Source organism: Myotis yumanensis, unplaced genomic scaffold (assembly GCF_028538775.1).
Source record: "Myotis yumanensis isolate MYYU_CA2020_CCGP unplaced genomic scaffold, mMyoYum1.0.hap1 SCAF_1, whole genome shotgun sequence".
In the NCBI taxonomy this organism is placed as follows: domain Eukaryota; kingdom Metazoa; phylum Chordata; class Mammalia; order Chiroptera; family Vespertilionidae; genus Myotis; species Myotis yumanensis.
This window is the reverse complement of record NW_027223752.1, coordinates 70,029,202-70,046,429: the sequence shown is the minus strand read 5'-3', so window position 1 is coordinate 70,046,429 and position 17,228 is coordinate 70,029,202. Positions and strand designations below refer to the sequence as shown.

General features: G+C 40.8%; 1 protein-coding gene across 3 annotated transcripts in view; it reads right to left on the bottom strand.

The window, feature by feature from the left end:
- Positions 1-17,228, bottom strand: part of UBR1 (ubiquitin protein ligase E3 component n-recognin 1) — a 141,416-nt gene that overhangs the window by 70,346 nt on the left and 53,842 nt on the right. For all 3 annotated transcript variants that reach the window (XM_070424231.1, XM_070424248.1, XM_070424241.1), the window contains exons 16-22: positions 14,803-14,983; positions 10,388-10,449; positions 9,989-10,099; positions 9,199-9,264; positions 8,844-8,945; positions 2,280-2,343; positions 107-231 (exon numbers count right to left, since the gene is read on the bottom strand). In XM_070424231.1, coding sequence (XP_070280332.1) covers positions 107-231; positions 2,280-2,343; positions 8,844-8,945; positions 9,199-9,264; positions 9,989-10,099; positions 10,388-10,449; positions 14,803-14,983 — 711 coding nt within the window. The remainder of the gene's footprint in view (positions 1-106; positions 232-2,279; positions 2,344-8,843; positions 8,946-9,198; positions 9,265-9,988; positions 10,100-10,387; positions 10,450-14,802; positions 14,984-17,228) is intronic.

Genomic DNA, 17,228 nt, shown 5'->3' with positions numbered 1-17,228 from the left:
AAACAAATTTTCCTAAAACTTTGAAGTAGTTTCCAATTAGAGAAAAAGAAATAAACTATCCATCCCATCTTGAGGTGAATGAAGTAAAAAACAAAATTGGTCTTACATTCTCAGGTAAATTTTTGGCAATGGCACTGTGTGGCATGGGTTCAATACAAAGCAAGTGAATAATTTCTCTCATTGTGACCTCTTCTTTGGTCACATTTCCCACTCCAGGTACATAACGCTCTCCTAAAACAAACAATGAAAAAAAAGTAAAACAATTTATTGCTTTCTATTTAAATCTCTTCCCACCAGGAGCACTTAGAGACAGAACATTGCATTAAATTAAGTCCATGAGAGAGGGACTGAAAATTATTAGACATGTTCCTAAAACTGAATAAAAGTCTATATACTGAAAGAAGGAGGAAGAAAAATGAAGATATCTAAAGAACACAGCCCTTCTCTTTCTTTTGCACACACACATACATATACATACACATACTCACACATTATAAACAAGGCCCTTCTATTAAATTAGCATGTGTTTCTAATCCAGAAAACAAGGCAGATGGCATTGAATGTGCAGTGGCCATCAATGAATAATAGCTTTTCTTTCAAGATCTTCCTCAATTTTGTCTTTGTTATTTATGAAAGAACAAAGTGAAAACTGAAAAACAAAATACTTAAAAATGTCTTTATAAATTAAATGACAAAACAGTAATATGTATCAGGAATGAGTGGTGTTGATAAAATGCCCACATGATCAGGTTTCCATTTTGTATCTCAATAAACTACCAAATGGAGAGAAAATACTTAAATTAGCAAGAACTTCATTAGTGTTAATAGCATCTAATTCCCATTGCCTCAGGAAGGCTTACAATATCTGGCCATATGTCACCACTGATTTTCAATACTATAACATGTGTAAAAAGTCCAATGATATCTACAAGAAGATTATTAAAAAGACAGTAACCCTTTGTCTAACAGAATTGATGAATTCTACAAATTAGCCAGAGAATGACTTTTTGTTAAATGAATTCATTTCCCAGACTTAATCCTTTTTATATCTGTAAAGTACCTTGTAATTTTATTTTTTTCATCAAAAACAGTATCCCCTAGAATTTTAGTGCTAAAAGGAATTATCGAAATCATATAGATTACCTTCATTTTACAAATCACGAATTTGAGACCTCAAAGGATGTAAATGGCATGCTCTTGATAGTTGATAACAAGGCCAAGACTATATCTTTTGATTCCTAATCTGAATCTTTTTCTACTTTTAATGTTTTCTCCATTATAAGATCAGAGATTTTATATGCTTTTTAAAAAATGTTGACTCCTAAAATTAATGAATTTAGGAATATAGCAAGTATTAACTAAAAATCAAATCACATAGGAGAAAAAACCCCAATAGATTTGACTAAAAATAATAAAAGCAAAATAGAAGCAATAATAAATTAGTAAAAATATAAAACAGCACAAATATAGTATCGTATTAGAATTTTTTAAAGCATTCCAAGAATACAAAAATTCCCCTCAAGTTTTTATAACCTAATAAAGTATATCATTAACTTTAAAAATCTTTTACACATTTTAATTTGTCCATTTTTTCATCAGTTTCCTATGGAATATTCTGGACAAGAAGAGTTATTAGTACCTGAAAGATTTACATATCACTTAGCAATAAAGGCTTACTACACTTCCTGCTGAGATAAAGCAGCTAGACTAGCAACTAGCTCTAACAAACAAATAAAATGAACCCATGTTTTCAGATTTAGCTACTGACTAGAATCACCAGGAACTATTAAGACAAAGCAGAGTCTGCTGCACTAAAGTAAGAAACAAGAGCCAGAATGAGAAGTTAAGGACTTTTCCTTAGCTGGTAAAATCAATGGAGTCTATAAAACAGAACATACAAAAGTAAGTGTGGCCAATATTTGCACCAAGTAATTTAATAGAATGACACAATAAAAATATATTTTACTTAGACCTATGTTACAATGAAATTTCCTATCTATAGAAAATTTTCGGCATTCAACAGTTATTTTTCACCTACATTTCTATGATAAATATCCCAGATCTCTATAAAAAAAGTCCAAACAATTACAAATTAGATATTAGAAAGATGTAATAGCTGTGTTTTTCCAAAAGGTGGGTTTCTAAACATATTAATCACATTACTATACATTCTAAGCTATATTTGAGAGATGAGTAAAGTGGTAAATTATAGCTCTTATTAATGTTTTCTTTAAAAAGTAACCCAAATCATGCTATTTCAAAACATGTTTTAATCTTACCCACAATATAGATGAGGATTTGAAGCATTTCTTCTATTAATGTATTATATTGTTTAATCAAATCCTATAGAATCAAAAAACAATAAATTAGTTGTATAAGAACCAAAAACCTCCACAAAACATATATTTCTGCATCAGACTCATGGTCCCTCTAAATCCAGTATTTTCTTTCGACCACAGCAACAGAAAATTATGAGGTGAATAATTCTCTTTTTGACATCAAATTCAAAAAGGTTCATAATATCTGGCATGTAACAAGAAATAGATAATAACAGCTAAATACTATTATTGTGTTACTTATTCCCTTCATAAACTTAAGTCAACAAACTAGTTCTAATCTTTAACTTTTCCTCTACTACAGGCTTCCTTCTTACCTGGGTTGGTGAGGCAGTAGCTTCAAATAGATACTTAACAATTATGGTGTGAGTACCTTTCCATAACAACAATTATGGTGAGAGTACCTTTCCATAACACAGTACTCATTAAGCACTATTGGAAATTATTTATTTATTTTCACAAAGTATAAAACATTTATTTTCACTAAGTATAAAAATTAGCTTTGTATTTTATATCTAATACATGGCCCTTTGCAAGTGACTTCTAATCTGAAAGAATAAAATAATGTGATTTATAAATTCAAAGTAGTCAAGAGCTACTTTATAAGTTGTTATCAAATATTAAAACAATGAAGATGTGAGAAAACTCCATGAGACAACTTATAAACTGAAAAATGTAGCAAATACAATAAATAAATAATTAATATACTTATTAAATAAGGAACTTTTACAAAAACAGAAAAAGGGCAAAGGACAGGAACAGATAATTCACTACAAAAGGGGAGAAAAGCCAATAATTATGAAAACATAGTCACCTCACTGATAATTGAAAACTACAAATGAAAATGAAACACCACCTTTCATCTATAAGATCAACAAAATTAAAAATACCAGTGCCAGCTTTTCCAGTACAAGGATCCAGTAACAACATATGCAAAGTGGTAACCAAGGGATATGACTGGTTATCTATTACTTGCTCTTTTGTGGAGAGTGATTTGCTGGTCTTCTCCCAATCATCTAACCCAGTGATGAGCAATCTATAGCCAGTGGGCAAAATCCAGCCCAAAGCCTATTTTTATATGGCCCAAACAGCTAGGAATGATTTTTTACAAAAAAAACATGGGCAATCAACTGTATGGAACACGAGTGTTGAGCCTCAATTAAGTAACATAATATAACAACAAAATCCATTCTCTTCCTTAGTAGACTTAAACTACAAAACTCAATTATTATTATTACTAGTGGCCCAGTGCATGAAATTCGTGTACTCAGAGGAGGGGAGTCCCTCGGCCCGGCCTGTGCCTTCTTGCAGTCTGGGAGTCTTAGGGGGATGTCCAACTGACAGCTTAGGCCTGCTCCCAGCTGGCAGTCAGACATCCTTAGCACTGCCACCACTACCACTGCACTCACCAGCCATGAGCCTGGCTTCAGGCTGAATGGTGCTCCCCCTGTGGGAGCGCACTGACCAATACGGAGCAGCTCCTGCATTGAGTGTCTGCCCCCTGGTGGTCAGTGCATGTCATAGTGACCGGTTGTTCTGCTGTTCAGTCGATTTGCATTTAGCCTTTTATTATATAGGACTAGAGGCCCGGTGCACAAAAATTTGTGCACTTGGGGCGGAGGGGGGCGTCCCTCAGCCCGGCCTGTGCCCTCTCACAGTCTGAGACCCCTCGGGAGATAACGACCTGCTGGCTTAGGCCTGCTCCCGGGTGGCAGAGGGCACGCCCAATCCCTAGGTGCAGCCCCTGGTCAGGCTCAGAGCAGGGCTGATTGGGGAGTTGGGGCGCCGCCCCCTGTCATGCACAAAGCAGGGCGGATTGGGAGGTTGTGATGCCACCCTCAGTCACGCTCAGAGTAGGGCCGATTGGGGGGTTGGGGCACTGCCCCCTGTCACACTCAAGGCAGGGTCAATGGGGAGGTTGCGGTGCCACTCCCTGTCACGCACAGAGCAGGGCCGATCAGGGGGGTTTGGGCTCCGTACCCTGTCACGCACAGAGCAGGGTCCATCAGGGGGTTGGGGCGCCGCACCGTGTCACACTCAGGGCAGGGCCAATGGGGAGGTTATGGCTCTACCCCGTCACACACAAAGCAGGGCCTTTGGCGGGGGAGGGGTTGGAGCACCGCCCTCTATCACCCACAGAGCAGGGCCGACCAGGGGGTTGGGGTGCTGCCACTGACATACTCAGGGCAGGGCCGATGGGAAGGTTATGGCTCTACCCCGTCACACACAGAGCAGGGCCCATGGGGGGAGGGGTTGGGGCGCCGCACCCTGTCACACACAGAGCAGGGCCGATCAGGGGGTTGGGGCACTCCCCCCTGTCACACTCAGGGCAGGGCTGATGGGGAGGTTGCGGCTCCACCCCGTCACACACAGAGCCGAAGGGCGATCAGGAGGTTGGGGCGCCTTCCCCTGTCACGAACAGAGCAGGGCGGATAGGGAGGTTGTGGCCCCGCCCCCTGTCACACACAGAGCCGCAGGGCGATCAGGGGGTTTGGGCGCTGCCCCCTGTCACGCTGATCCCGGTGCTGGGAGGCCTCGCGGCTCCGCTGATCCCAGTGCTGGGAGGCATATTACCCTTTTACTATATAGGATAGAGGCCTGGTGCACGGGTGGGGGCCGGCTGGTTTGCCCTGAAGGGTGTCCTGGATCAGGGTGGGGGTGCCGCTTGGGTGCCTGGCCAGCCTGGGTGAGAGGATGATGGCTGTTTGCAGCTGGTCATACCCCCTTCAGGGTGGGGGTCCCCACTGGGGTGCCTGGCCAGTCTGGGTGAGGGGCTGAGAGCTGTTTTCAGGCTGGTGGGTGACTGAAGCTCCCAACCGCTCCTTTTTTTCTTTTTTTTTAAATTCTGGGCCAGCTTTAGCTCTGAGGCTTGGCTCCAGCTCTGAGGCCTCGGCTGCTGAAAGCAGTTATCTGGTTTGTTTGGGTTCTATAATCGAAACACTGTTTCAACTCCAGCTCTGAGATCCCGGCTGGCTGAAAGCAGGTTTCTGGGGTTTTGTTTAGCTTCTATATTTGTAACAATGTTTCAAACTGCAAGCTCAGAGGCCAGCAGCCGCAGGCGGGGAACGTTGGCTTTCTCTGTCACTGAAGCAAGCAAGCCTCATGTTCGTTTCAAGCTTCCTGGCTGCCGGCCGCCATCTTGGCTGGCAGTTAATTTGCATATCGCCCTGATTAGCCAATGGGAAGGGTAGCGGAGGTACAGCTAATTACCATGTTTCTCTTTTATTAGATAGGATAGGATATTTTTTATTTCATCAAAAAAATTGTGGAAATTTATTTTCTGTTTAAGTACCTACTTACACTCAATTTGGCCTCTGGGCTCACAAAGAATTGCAGTTATTGTCAAAATAAAAAGGAACCAATTACTATTTCACCAAATTTAGCTTAATTTATATGTAATTTAATTATGCTATTTTGTGGTATCATTTTTGAAATTCATATTTATTCGCCACACACAGGTTTTCTTTTTTTTCATTATTGTTATTGTTTTTCATTTTCAAAGGTAGCTCACATTTTGAGGTTGTTTGACAGCTTGTATTTGGTGGGTGCTAAATAATGTGCAGTGTGGTGTTAAAAGGTAATTCAGATCATCTAAATATATGCTTCAATAAACACAATTTAGAAAGGCCAAAAAAATTTTTTAAATGCTACTACAGATGTATTGCTAGAGAAATCTTAAATCAAAGTAACTTTTCTGAAAGCAATTTGACAATATACATGAGGAATCTTAAGAAAAAACATCCACTAGCCCTGACCAGATAGCTCAGCTAGTTACAACATCATCCCAAAATGCCAAGGTATGGATATGATCTACAGTCAGGGCACATATAAGAATCAACCAATGGCCCAGCCAGTGTGGCTCAGTGGTTGAGTGTCAACCTATGAACCAGGAGATGGTGGTTGGATTCCTGGTCAGGGCATATGCCCAGGTTGCAGGCTTGATCCCCAGTAAGGGGTGTGGAGGAGGAGGGCCAATCAATGATTCCCTCTCAATATTGATGTTTCTATCTCTTTCCCTGTCTCTTCCTCTCTGAAATCAATAAAAACATATTTAGGAAAAAAATATCAACTAATGAATGCATAAATAAGTGGAATAACAAACGGACATCTATCTGTCTGTCTTTCACTTACTCTCTCTCCTTTCCTCTCTTTCTAAAATTAATAAAGAAAAAATTTTAAATATATTTTTATTGATTTTAGAGAGGAAGGGACAGAGAGAGAGAGATAGAAAAGAAACATCAATGATGATAGAGAACCTTTGATTGGATGCCTCCTGCACACCTCACATTGGGGATTTAGCCTGCAACCCAGGCATATGCCCTTGACTGGAATCGAACCTGGGACACTTCAGTCCACAGGCCGATGCTCTATCCACTAAGCAAACTGGCCAGCGCAATAAAAATTAAAAAAAATAAAATAAAAAGCACATTGTTTTGTCCAGCAAATCTACTTCAAATAATTTATCTTAAGCCCTAGCTGGTTTGACTCAGTGGATAGAACATCAGCTTGTGGACCGAAGGGTCCCAGGTTCGATTCCGGTCAAGGGCATGTACCTTGGTTGGAGGCTTCTCCCCAGCCTAGGCTCTGGTCAAGGTACATGCAGGAGGCAACCAATCGATGTGTTTCTCTCACACTGATGTTTCTCTCTGTCTTTCCCTCTCTCTTCCACTCTCTAAAAATCAATGGAAAAATATCTTCGGGTGAGGACTAAAAAAATAATCTATATCTATATATATAAAAGCCTAAGCGATCGAACACCCAAACAACTGGTCACCTGGTCACTATGACACGCACTGACCACTAGGGGGCAGATACTCAACGCAGGAGCTGCCCTCTGGTGGTCAGTGCACTCCTATGGCCAACCTCCCATGGCCAGCCAACCTCGCACTGTCTCTCCCTCGGCCGGCCCGCCCTCTCTCCCCCACCCCCAATCAGCCCTGATCAGTCCTGATTGCTAGCCAGGCTGAGGGACCCCACCCGTGCACAAATTCGTGCATCGGGCCTCTAGTAATAATAATAGTTAGGCAAGTGTTTAAACCTTGAGGTACAGAGATGTTATAAGACTAAAAACCTGCCGAAACCGGTTTGGCTCAGTGGATAGAGCGTCGGCCTGCGGACTGAAGGGTCCCGGGCTCGATTACGGTCGAGGGCATGTGCCTTGGTTGTGGGCATATCCCCAGTTGGAGATGTGCAGGAGGCAGCTGATCGATGTTTCTCTCTCATCGATGTTTCTAGCTCTCTATCTCTCTCCCTTCCTCTCTGTGAAAAATCAATAAAATATATTAAAAAAAAAAAAAAGACTAAAACCCTAAAAAAAACCTCTTCAGTAATAAGGAACTAAAATAGCAATTTTGAACCTTTTTCATCTCATAGCACACATAAAAGAATTACTAATATTCTGTGGTACAATAAAAAATATATTTTTTGCCTATCTGACAAAAAATTAGGTATAATTTTGTAGGATTTAAAAAAATAATAATAAATAATAGTAATTATTTTTTTGCTCCAAAATGAATTTTTAAAAAAATCAGGTACCTATAGTTGTATATAAGGATTTCTGGTACCAAGAATTAACCAATCACATGCAACCTTATTATGCGACATGACCAATAATAGGCAACTTTATTATATGACCTATATATTTATGGTTCAAGACAGGACATTTACACCAGATGGCTATTGTTGTGTTGGCTGTTGTCATTTTTTTATTTGACAAAGTAAGGGAAAAGAAGTCAGTGTCCCTGACAAAATAGGTCAGGTATTACATGTTTTAAAAATTCTTGCAGCACACCGTTGAAAATCGCTGGACTAAAGTATAATGCATTCATATGCCACCATTAAAAATGATGATGTAAAAAAATGATATAGTTGTATATTTATTTAGTAAAAAGAAAAGGCACATTGCAATATTTTATTAAGTACAGAAAGCAAGTTACAAAATAGCACATACAAAATGATCCAATTTTTGTTTTAAAAACAAACAAGACACCAAAACTTTAAAAGTGATCAATTTGCCCTGACCGGTTTGGCTCAGTGTATAGAGCGTCGGCCTGCGGACTGAAGGGTCCCGGGTTCGATTCCAGTCAAGGGCATGTACCTTGGTTGTGGGCACATCCCCAGTAGGGGTTGTGCAGGAGGCAGCTGATTGATGTTTCTCTCTCACCGATGTTTCTAACTCTCTATTACTCTCCCTTCCTCTCTGTAAAAAAATCAATAAAATATATATTTTTTAAAAAGTGATCAATTCTAGGATGTAGTGTTTCATGAGATTTTTTTCTTCATTTAAAAAAATCTATATGTTCTAATTTTTGCAGAGTAAAAAGAGTATATGTGAATATATATGTAAGAGTATATGTATGTATCTGTAGATATATACATATATGCATGTTACCTGTATGTGTGATTTTTGCAGATACAGATAAAAAATATCAATACTAAATATTATTAAAATAGCTAACAATAACATTTTATTTGGAATTATTTCACATCTCAGTTTCTGTTGCTTACCTGGTCATTTGTAGATATGGTCTTTTTAAAAGCATCAGCAAGTTCATACCTCTGAAGTATCAGTAATAAGAACTTGTTGGGATCCATTAAAGATGCACCAATCTGTGAAAGACACAGAGCATCACAGTTTGTGTGTATTAAATCAGAAACATTTTGCCTCCAATAGTACTGTCAGAAAAATTATAAAATAAGTCTGTAGAAGAAAATGTAGTAGTCCCTTTTACTTCTATGATGTCATATTTTAAGTGATAAAAATTTAAGTAACTTAAAAAATAATTACAATATCTTCTCTTATTACTAAGAATCTAAGAAAGAAGGTTAAGACATAAATACCAGAAGTAATTCAAATAGGTACCTGAAGCATGATGATATCTTTATCATACATTTCTTCTCTGCACTTAACATCCTGGTAATAAAACACCTATAAAATAAAAGGTAGAATAGAAGCTACAAGAATTATTTTATCTCAAACAGAATTCTCAACAAAAACTATTCTTAAAACTTTCTCTAAACTAGGAACTCCAAGAACTCTTTAGTGGCAAAACACTAAATTGTAAATCTACAAAACATTTTAAGGGACATGTGAGGATAAGGTGAGAAAATGTGGTATGAAAATATTTCAGAGTTTAAAAATGCTTTATATTAGTTAGTACTCTTGACATGTATAGTTAAAAATTTTATTTTTCTTAAATTTAAAATACCCACTTCAATAAAAGTAAATCAATACAATCAATCATAACACCATTTTTCTCCCAAGTGTGGTATATTTACAATTTCTAGTTCCCCAACCTTTAGGAAATGCACTTCTCTTTATTTGCTCTAAAACAGAAGGAAAAATTATAAGGTGGCCTTCAATTAAGACAGGTTGTAGGAAGGCTACTGGTCCCCAAGCAAGGTAATCTTTAGAAAAGACCTATGTTAATGGGCAGGTTTCTGGTGGTACTACTGGCTGTCACCTAATCTAGCCACTCAATAGGATAAAAGTAGAAATGTCTACATGGTCACTAGAACTTTCATTTCTGACTACACAAGAAAACAGAAAGCAAATACTCAGCAAAATCCAGGGACACAAGGTAAACTGATATGTTTTTTTTAAATTAGAAAATGAACATATTCATAAATGTGAATAATTGGCCTTACCGTACCTGGCTAATGAGAGAGAGCCCATTTCTTCGCCACATCTCAGCAACAACCTGGGCAACTAATACCAGACAACGCAAAGGAAATTCTACTAGTGCCTCTACTTGAAAGTCCTCCTGAAACAGAGTGAGGTCAATTTCATTATTTCTCAGAAGGCTTGGATGTGTCTCACAGTTATGGCAATATATATATATTCTTCAGTATTCTTATCAGTAAAATAAAAGGGCTTGAATTAGATGACTAAATCCCTATGATTCAGATTTCAATGTACTACATATAGATTTAAAATTACTAAATGGGAATTATTCATGTGGGTTTCAAAATATTCTATTTCTTCCCATGCATCCACCAAAAGATACTTAAAATAGGATATAAGCCAGTCAACACTTCATATAGGCACTTACAAAAGGCACAAATTCATGCAGTCTTGCAACACCGCCCAGCCTGCTTAAACGCACATGAAGACCTAATGGTTAAAAAATAAAAGGAGAAAAATTAAAAAGTAATAAATCCAATTAAGTTTGATTCTTAATCAACTCTTCAAATTTGGAAATTTGTGAAATTTAAAAATACCATTTATTGAGTTTTAAAATGACACCTCAAAATATAAACTTTTGATTTCTAATTTTGAAAGTATTACTAATATATTTAAGTTCCTACACTGTGCAAGGTATGCTTATACATTATATAAAAATAATATGTTGTTTATAAAGACATGCTTATTTTTCACTTAACCAAGCATCAAAAGAACTTAGATCTAAGTCATTTTTTATAAAAATAGAAAATGCACTTAAAATGACATGTCCATTACACAACATACCAAAAATAATTAAAAGTGGGTCAACAACCTAAACTCAGGAGTTAAAATGATAAAACTCTTAGAAGAAAACATAGATAAAAGGCTCCAAGACATTGGATTCGGCAATAATTTCTTAACTATGACACCAAAAGCACAGGTAACCAAAAGAAAAATAAATTATAGACTATATCAAAATTAAAACCTTTTGTGCATCAAAGGACACTATCAACATAGTGAAAAGGCAACCCACAGAATGGGAGAAAATATTTGCAAATCATGCATCTAATAAGCAGTTAACATACAGAATATATATAAGAACTCCAACAACCCAAAAACAAAAGATCTGATTAATGCCTGACTGGTGTGGTTCAGTGGTTGAGCATTAACCCATGAACCAGGTGGTCACGGTTGGACTCCAGCTTGGGGCATATGCCTGGTTTGTGGGCTCGATCCCTATAGGGGGTGTGCCGGAGGCAGCTGATCAATGATTCTCTCATATCATTGTTGTTTCTGTCTCTCTCTCTCCCTCTCCCTTCCTCTCTCTGAAGTCAATAAAACATATTTTTTAAAAATGACTTGAATAGACATTCTCCAAAGATATACACATGGCCAATAAGCATAGAAAAAGATACCCAGTATCACAAATCACTAGAGAAATGCAAATCAAAGCCACAATGAGATATCATTTCACAATCACTAGGATGGCTACTAAAAAAAACACACAAAAAGAAAATAAGTGTTGATGAGGATATGGAGAAGCTGGAATCCTTGTGCATTGCTCATCTACACTAATAAAAGAGAAACATGGTAATTGGCGTACGACCGCTACCCTTCCCATTGGCTAATCAGCGTATCCTTATGCAAATTAACTGTCAGCCAAGATGCGGCCGGCAGCCATGCACTGAAGCGAGCAGGGAGGCTTGCTTCCTCCAGGGACTGCAGACTCCAACGTTCCCCGCCTCACTTGCCGGTCTCTCAACTGCAACTCTAAGCAACTATTACTATGTTGCAAATAAGAAGCTAAACAAAACCGGCTTTCAGTCAGCCCCGGACCGCAACATTGTATCCATGTTTTCAGCAGCGAGGCCTCAGAGCTAAAGCTGGCCCAGAATTAAAAAAAAAAAGAAAACAAGGAGCAGTTGGGAGCTTTTAGTCACCTGCCAGCGGGGAAAACAGCCCTCAGCCCCTCAGCCAGCCTGGCCAGGCACCCCAGTGGGGACCCCTACCCTGATCCAGGACACCCTTCAGGGCAAACCAGCCGGCCCCCACCCATGCACCAGGCCTCTATCCTATATAGTAAAAGGGTAATATGCCTCCCGGCACCGGGATCAGCGGAGCAGCGAGGCTCCCGGCACCAGGATCAGCGGAGCAGCAAGGCTCCCGGCACTGGGATCAGCGGAGCAGCGAGGCTCCTGGCACCGGGATCAGCGTGACAGGGGGCAGCGCCCAAACCTCCTGATCAGCCCTGCTCTGTGCCTGATAGGGGGGGAGCTCCCCAATACCCCGATTGCCCTGCGGCTCTGTGTGTGACAGGGTGTAGCGCACCAACCCCCTGATCGGCCCTGCTCTGTGTGTGACAGGGTGCAGCGCCCCAAACCCCTGCCCCCACGGGCCCTGCTCTGTGTGTGACAGGGTAGAACCATAACCTCTCCATCGGCCCTGCCCTGAGTGTGACAGTGGTGGCGCCCCAACCCCCTGATCGGCCCTGTTCTGTGGGTAATAGAGGGTGGTGCCCCAATCCCCCTCCATGGGCCTTGCTCTGTGTGTGACAGGGTAGAGCCATAACCTCCCCATTGGCCCTGCCCTGAGTGTGACAGGGTGCAGCGCCCCAACCCCTTGATGGGCCCTGCTCTGTGAGTGACAGGGGGCAGTGCCCCAACCCCCCTGATGGACCCTGCTCTGTTAGTGACAGGGGGCAGCGCCCCAACCCCCTGATTGGCCCTGCTCTGTGAGTGATAGGGGGCAGCGCCCCAACCCCTTGATCGGCCCTGCTCTGTGCGTGACAGGGGATGGCGCCGCAACCTCCCCATTGACCCTGCCTTGAGTGTAACAGGGGGCGGTGCCCCAACCCCCCAATCGGCCCTACTCTGAGCGTGACTGAGGGTGGCATTGCAACCTCCCCATCCGCCCTGAGTGTGACAGGGTGCAGCGCCCCAACCCCTTGATCCGCCCTGCTCTGTGTGTGACAGGGGGCGGTGTCCCAGCTCCCCTATCGGCCCTACTCTGTGAGTGACAGCGGGGAGCTCCTCAACCCCCGATGGGCCCTGTTCTGTTAGTGACAGGGGGCAGCACCCCAACCCCCTGATCGGCCCTGCTCTGTGCGTGACAGGGGATGGTGCCGCAACCTCCCCATTGACCCTGCCTTGAGTGTAACAGGGGGCGGTGCCCCAACCCCCCAATCAGTCTACCCTGAGCGTGACTGAGGGTGGCATTGCAACCTCCCCATTCGCCCTGCTCTGTGCATGACGGGGCGGCACCCCAACTCCCCAATCGGCCCTGCTCTGAGCCTGACCAGGGGCTGCATCTAGGGATTGGGCCTGCCCTCTGCCACCCGGGAGCAGGCCTAAGCCACCAGGTCGTTATCTCCCGAGGGGTCCCAGACTGAGAGGGCACAGGCCGGGCTGGGGACCCCCCCCCCCCCTGCACAAATTTTTGTGCACCGGGCCTCTAGTCCTATATAATAAGAGGGTCACATGCAAATCGACTGAATGGCGGAATGACCATCACTATGACGCGCACTGACCACCAGGGGGTAGACACTCAATGCAGAAGCTGTCCCCTGGTGGTCAGTGTGCTCCCACAGGGGGAGCGCTGCTTAGCCAGAGGCCCTGAGTCAGGCTCCCCGAGGGCTCCGGGACTGCAAGAGAGCACAGGCCAGGCTGAGGGACCCCCCCAAGTGCATGAATTTCATGCATCAGGCTTCTAGTAGGAATATAAAATGATGTAGCTGCCATGAAAAACAGTATGGCAATTCCTCAAAAAAACTAAAGAGGAGAATTACCTTAAAATCCAACAATTCTACTTACAGGTATATATCCCAAAAAATTGAAAACAGGACTCAAAGAGATATTTGTACACTCATGTTCATACCAACAGTATTCACAATAGCCAAAAGGTGGAAACAACATGAAGCATCCATTGATGAATAGATAAACAAAATGTGACATATACATATTATAGAATATTACTCAGCTTCAGAAAGGAAGAAAATTCTGATACATGCTACCACATAGATAAACTTTGAGGACATTATGCTAAGTGCAATAAGTCAGTTATAAAAGGAGATATGTATGATTGCACTCATATGAGGTACCTATAATAATAAAGTTACAGAGACAGAAAGTAGAGTAGTGGCTGCCAATAAATGCAGGGAGTGGGAAATGAGGAGTTAAGTTGAATGGGTACAGAATTTGAGTTTGGGAAGATAAAAAATATTCTGGAGATGGATATTGGTGATGCTGCACAAAACAATGTTCTTAATGCCACAGAACTAAACAGTTAAAATGGTAAATTTTATGTTATGTATATTTTAGCACAGTTAAAATATATACACTTCTATAAAGTTTAAAACAACAACAACAACAACCCTAACAGGGCTAGTTTACATGGAAATGCAAATCAAAGAATGAATAAAGGAAATCTATGATCTTTCTTTTGGTGGTGAAAGAAACAGTGACACCAACAACACTTGTGCAATTTGGCAGAAAAGAGATTAAAAACCAGCAACAAGATTTTACTATATTGAGATTTGGGCGGGAGATGAGTTATCAAGTTAGTCTTTAAGTGTGATGTGTACTGTAAGATCCATTTGTTGACCAAGATGACAAAAGGCCTAGGAAAACAAGCATCCTTAGATGTTTAGTGACAGCACTTTGAAGGACAGTGACAGATCTTAATTGCAGTATCTAATCTGAGTATGCCTATACATACTTAGCATAGAACAAAAATAGATATGATTCTAGTACTCTGAATACCTAGGAAACATAGCTAATAGAAACAAAGCAAAAAACTAACACTCACCAGCAAGAGTCCTAGAGAGTGGAAGATGTATGCTTACGAGATCTTCAGATACTCTGTAGGACTTAGTTTCCAAAGTGTGACCACACAATTGTACTACTGTCTTGCTACTAGACATAAAACTTGTACTACACCTCATCACAGCTTTGTGACATTCTTTATAAGCCACTAGTAAGAGTTCTTCCTAGAAGAAAAATGCAAATAAAATGACAAATGATCTACTTTATCACATTATTCAATAAATATTTGCTAAGTACAAGCACAAAATTGTTCTATGTATTACTAGAGCTACCTCCACAGGATCTGTAGACCAGTAGGCAATATAAGACAGAGAGAGGCACATGCCCGTACGTACACACACACACACACACACACACACACACACAATGTGAAAAATTGTACTAGTAAGTACCATGTAAATGATATAAACTATTCCACTAAGAGGGGGGAAAAGCATCACAAACAACTGGGAAGACATGTTGTGAAAGCAATTTTTGAGTGGGGTCTAAAGAATAAGCAGAATATAAGTATGGAGAAGATGAGAAAATGATGGCATTGTAAGCAGAGATACAGAATAAGCAAAGAGAAATAACGGAGAATACACCTCCTGTTCAGGCAATAGAAAGGAATAAAAACTAGAAAAATCCAAGGTTTTGTGGATAGAATTAATGAGCAATTAAAGTGGAAATATGCCTTGGCATTGGCATGTGAATACATTGATGGTATCTGAAGTATAATAATATAGACAACTCACTGCTTCAAGAATTCATGGGTGTCAGTAGAGTAGAGAGTAATGTTAGGAACCAACCGCCCAGTAGGAAGATTACTACAAAGTCTACGTGTAAGGTGATAAAGGGTCTCAACTAAAGTGGGAGTAGTCAGGGCAAAAAAAGAACCCAAAATAAATGTTAGGATTATCACTTCTTTGTTGTTGTTAATCCTTAGCCGATTATATTTTTCCATTGATTTTTAGAGAGTGGAAGGGAGGGAGAGAGACAAAGAGAGAGAAACATCGATGTGAGAGACACATTGGTTGCTTCCTGCACATGTCCCAAAAGGCCGCTTAAGATAATGCTTCTCGCCGAAACCGGTTTGGCTCAGTGGATAGAGCGTCGGCCTCCGGACTGAAAGGTCCCAGGTTCGATTCCGGTCAAGGGCATGTACCTGGGTTGCGGGCACATCCCCAGTAGGGGGTGTGCAAGAGGCAGCTGATCAATGTTTCTCTCTCATTGATGTTTCTGACTCTCTATCTCTCTTCCTTCCTCTCTGTAAAAAATCAATAAAATATATTTAAAAAAAAAAAGAAAGATAATGCTTCTCAAACTGATTTTATCTTCAAAAAGGAATACTATCATTAAATAAATTTTGGGACTATCCCTCTTAGAAATTAGCACATTAATTAAAGAGTTTGAGAAGTTCAGGCCCTGGCTGGGTAGCTCAGTTGGTTAGAGCATCATCCCAATAAACCAAGATTGTGGGTCTAATCCAGCCGTGGGCAAACTACGGCCCGCAGGCCGGATCCGGCCCGTTTGAAATGAACAAAACTAAAAAAAAAAAAAAAGGACCGTACCCTTTTATGTAATGATGTTTATTTTGAATTTATATTAGTTCACACAAACACTCCATCCATGCTTTTGTTCCGGCCCTCCGGTCCAGTTTAAGAACCCATTGTGGCCCTCGAGTCAAAAAGTTTGCCCACCCCTGGTCTAATCACTGGTGAGGGCACATACAAGAATCAATCAATGACCCTGGCCGGTATGACTCAGTCGGTTGGGCATTATCCTGGCACCAGGAGGTTTGATTTTCAGTCAAGGGCACATGCCAGGGTTGAGGCTCAATCCCCAGTAAGGGGTGTGCAGGAGGCAGCAGATTTATGTTGTTCTCCCACATGGATGTTCTCTCTCTCTCTTCCTCTTTCTAAAAATCAATATTCTTTTAAAAAAATCAACCAATGAATGCATAAATAAGTGGAACAACAAATAGATCTCTTTCTCTCTCTTTAAAATCAATAAATTTAAAAAAAAGCTTTAAAAGTTCAGTGGCTTAAAAGTTCCTGTTTGAATTTGTTCAACCCAGCATTTTCCCAATCTTATGTGAGCACAGAGCTTTTTTTCTTTAAATATAATTTTTTTAAAAATATATTTTTTATAGATTTCAGAGAGGAAGGGAGAGGGAGAGAAGACAGAAACATCAAGGATGAGAGAGAATCATTGATTGGCTGCCTCCTGCACACCCCCCACTGGGGATCGAGCCCTCAACCCAGGCACATGCCCTTGACCGGAATCAAACCTGTGACCCTTCAGTCCACAGGCTGACGCTCTATCCACTGAGTCAAGCTGGTCGGGGCTCAATTTATTATATTCTGAATTTGAAATAAGTGTAAGATATAAGCAGGAATGTCTAACACACAAGCAGAAATGATATTATAG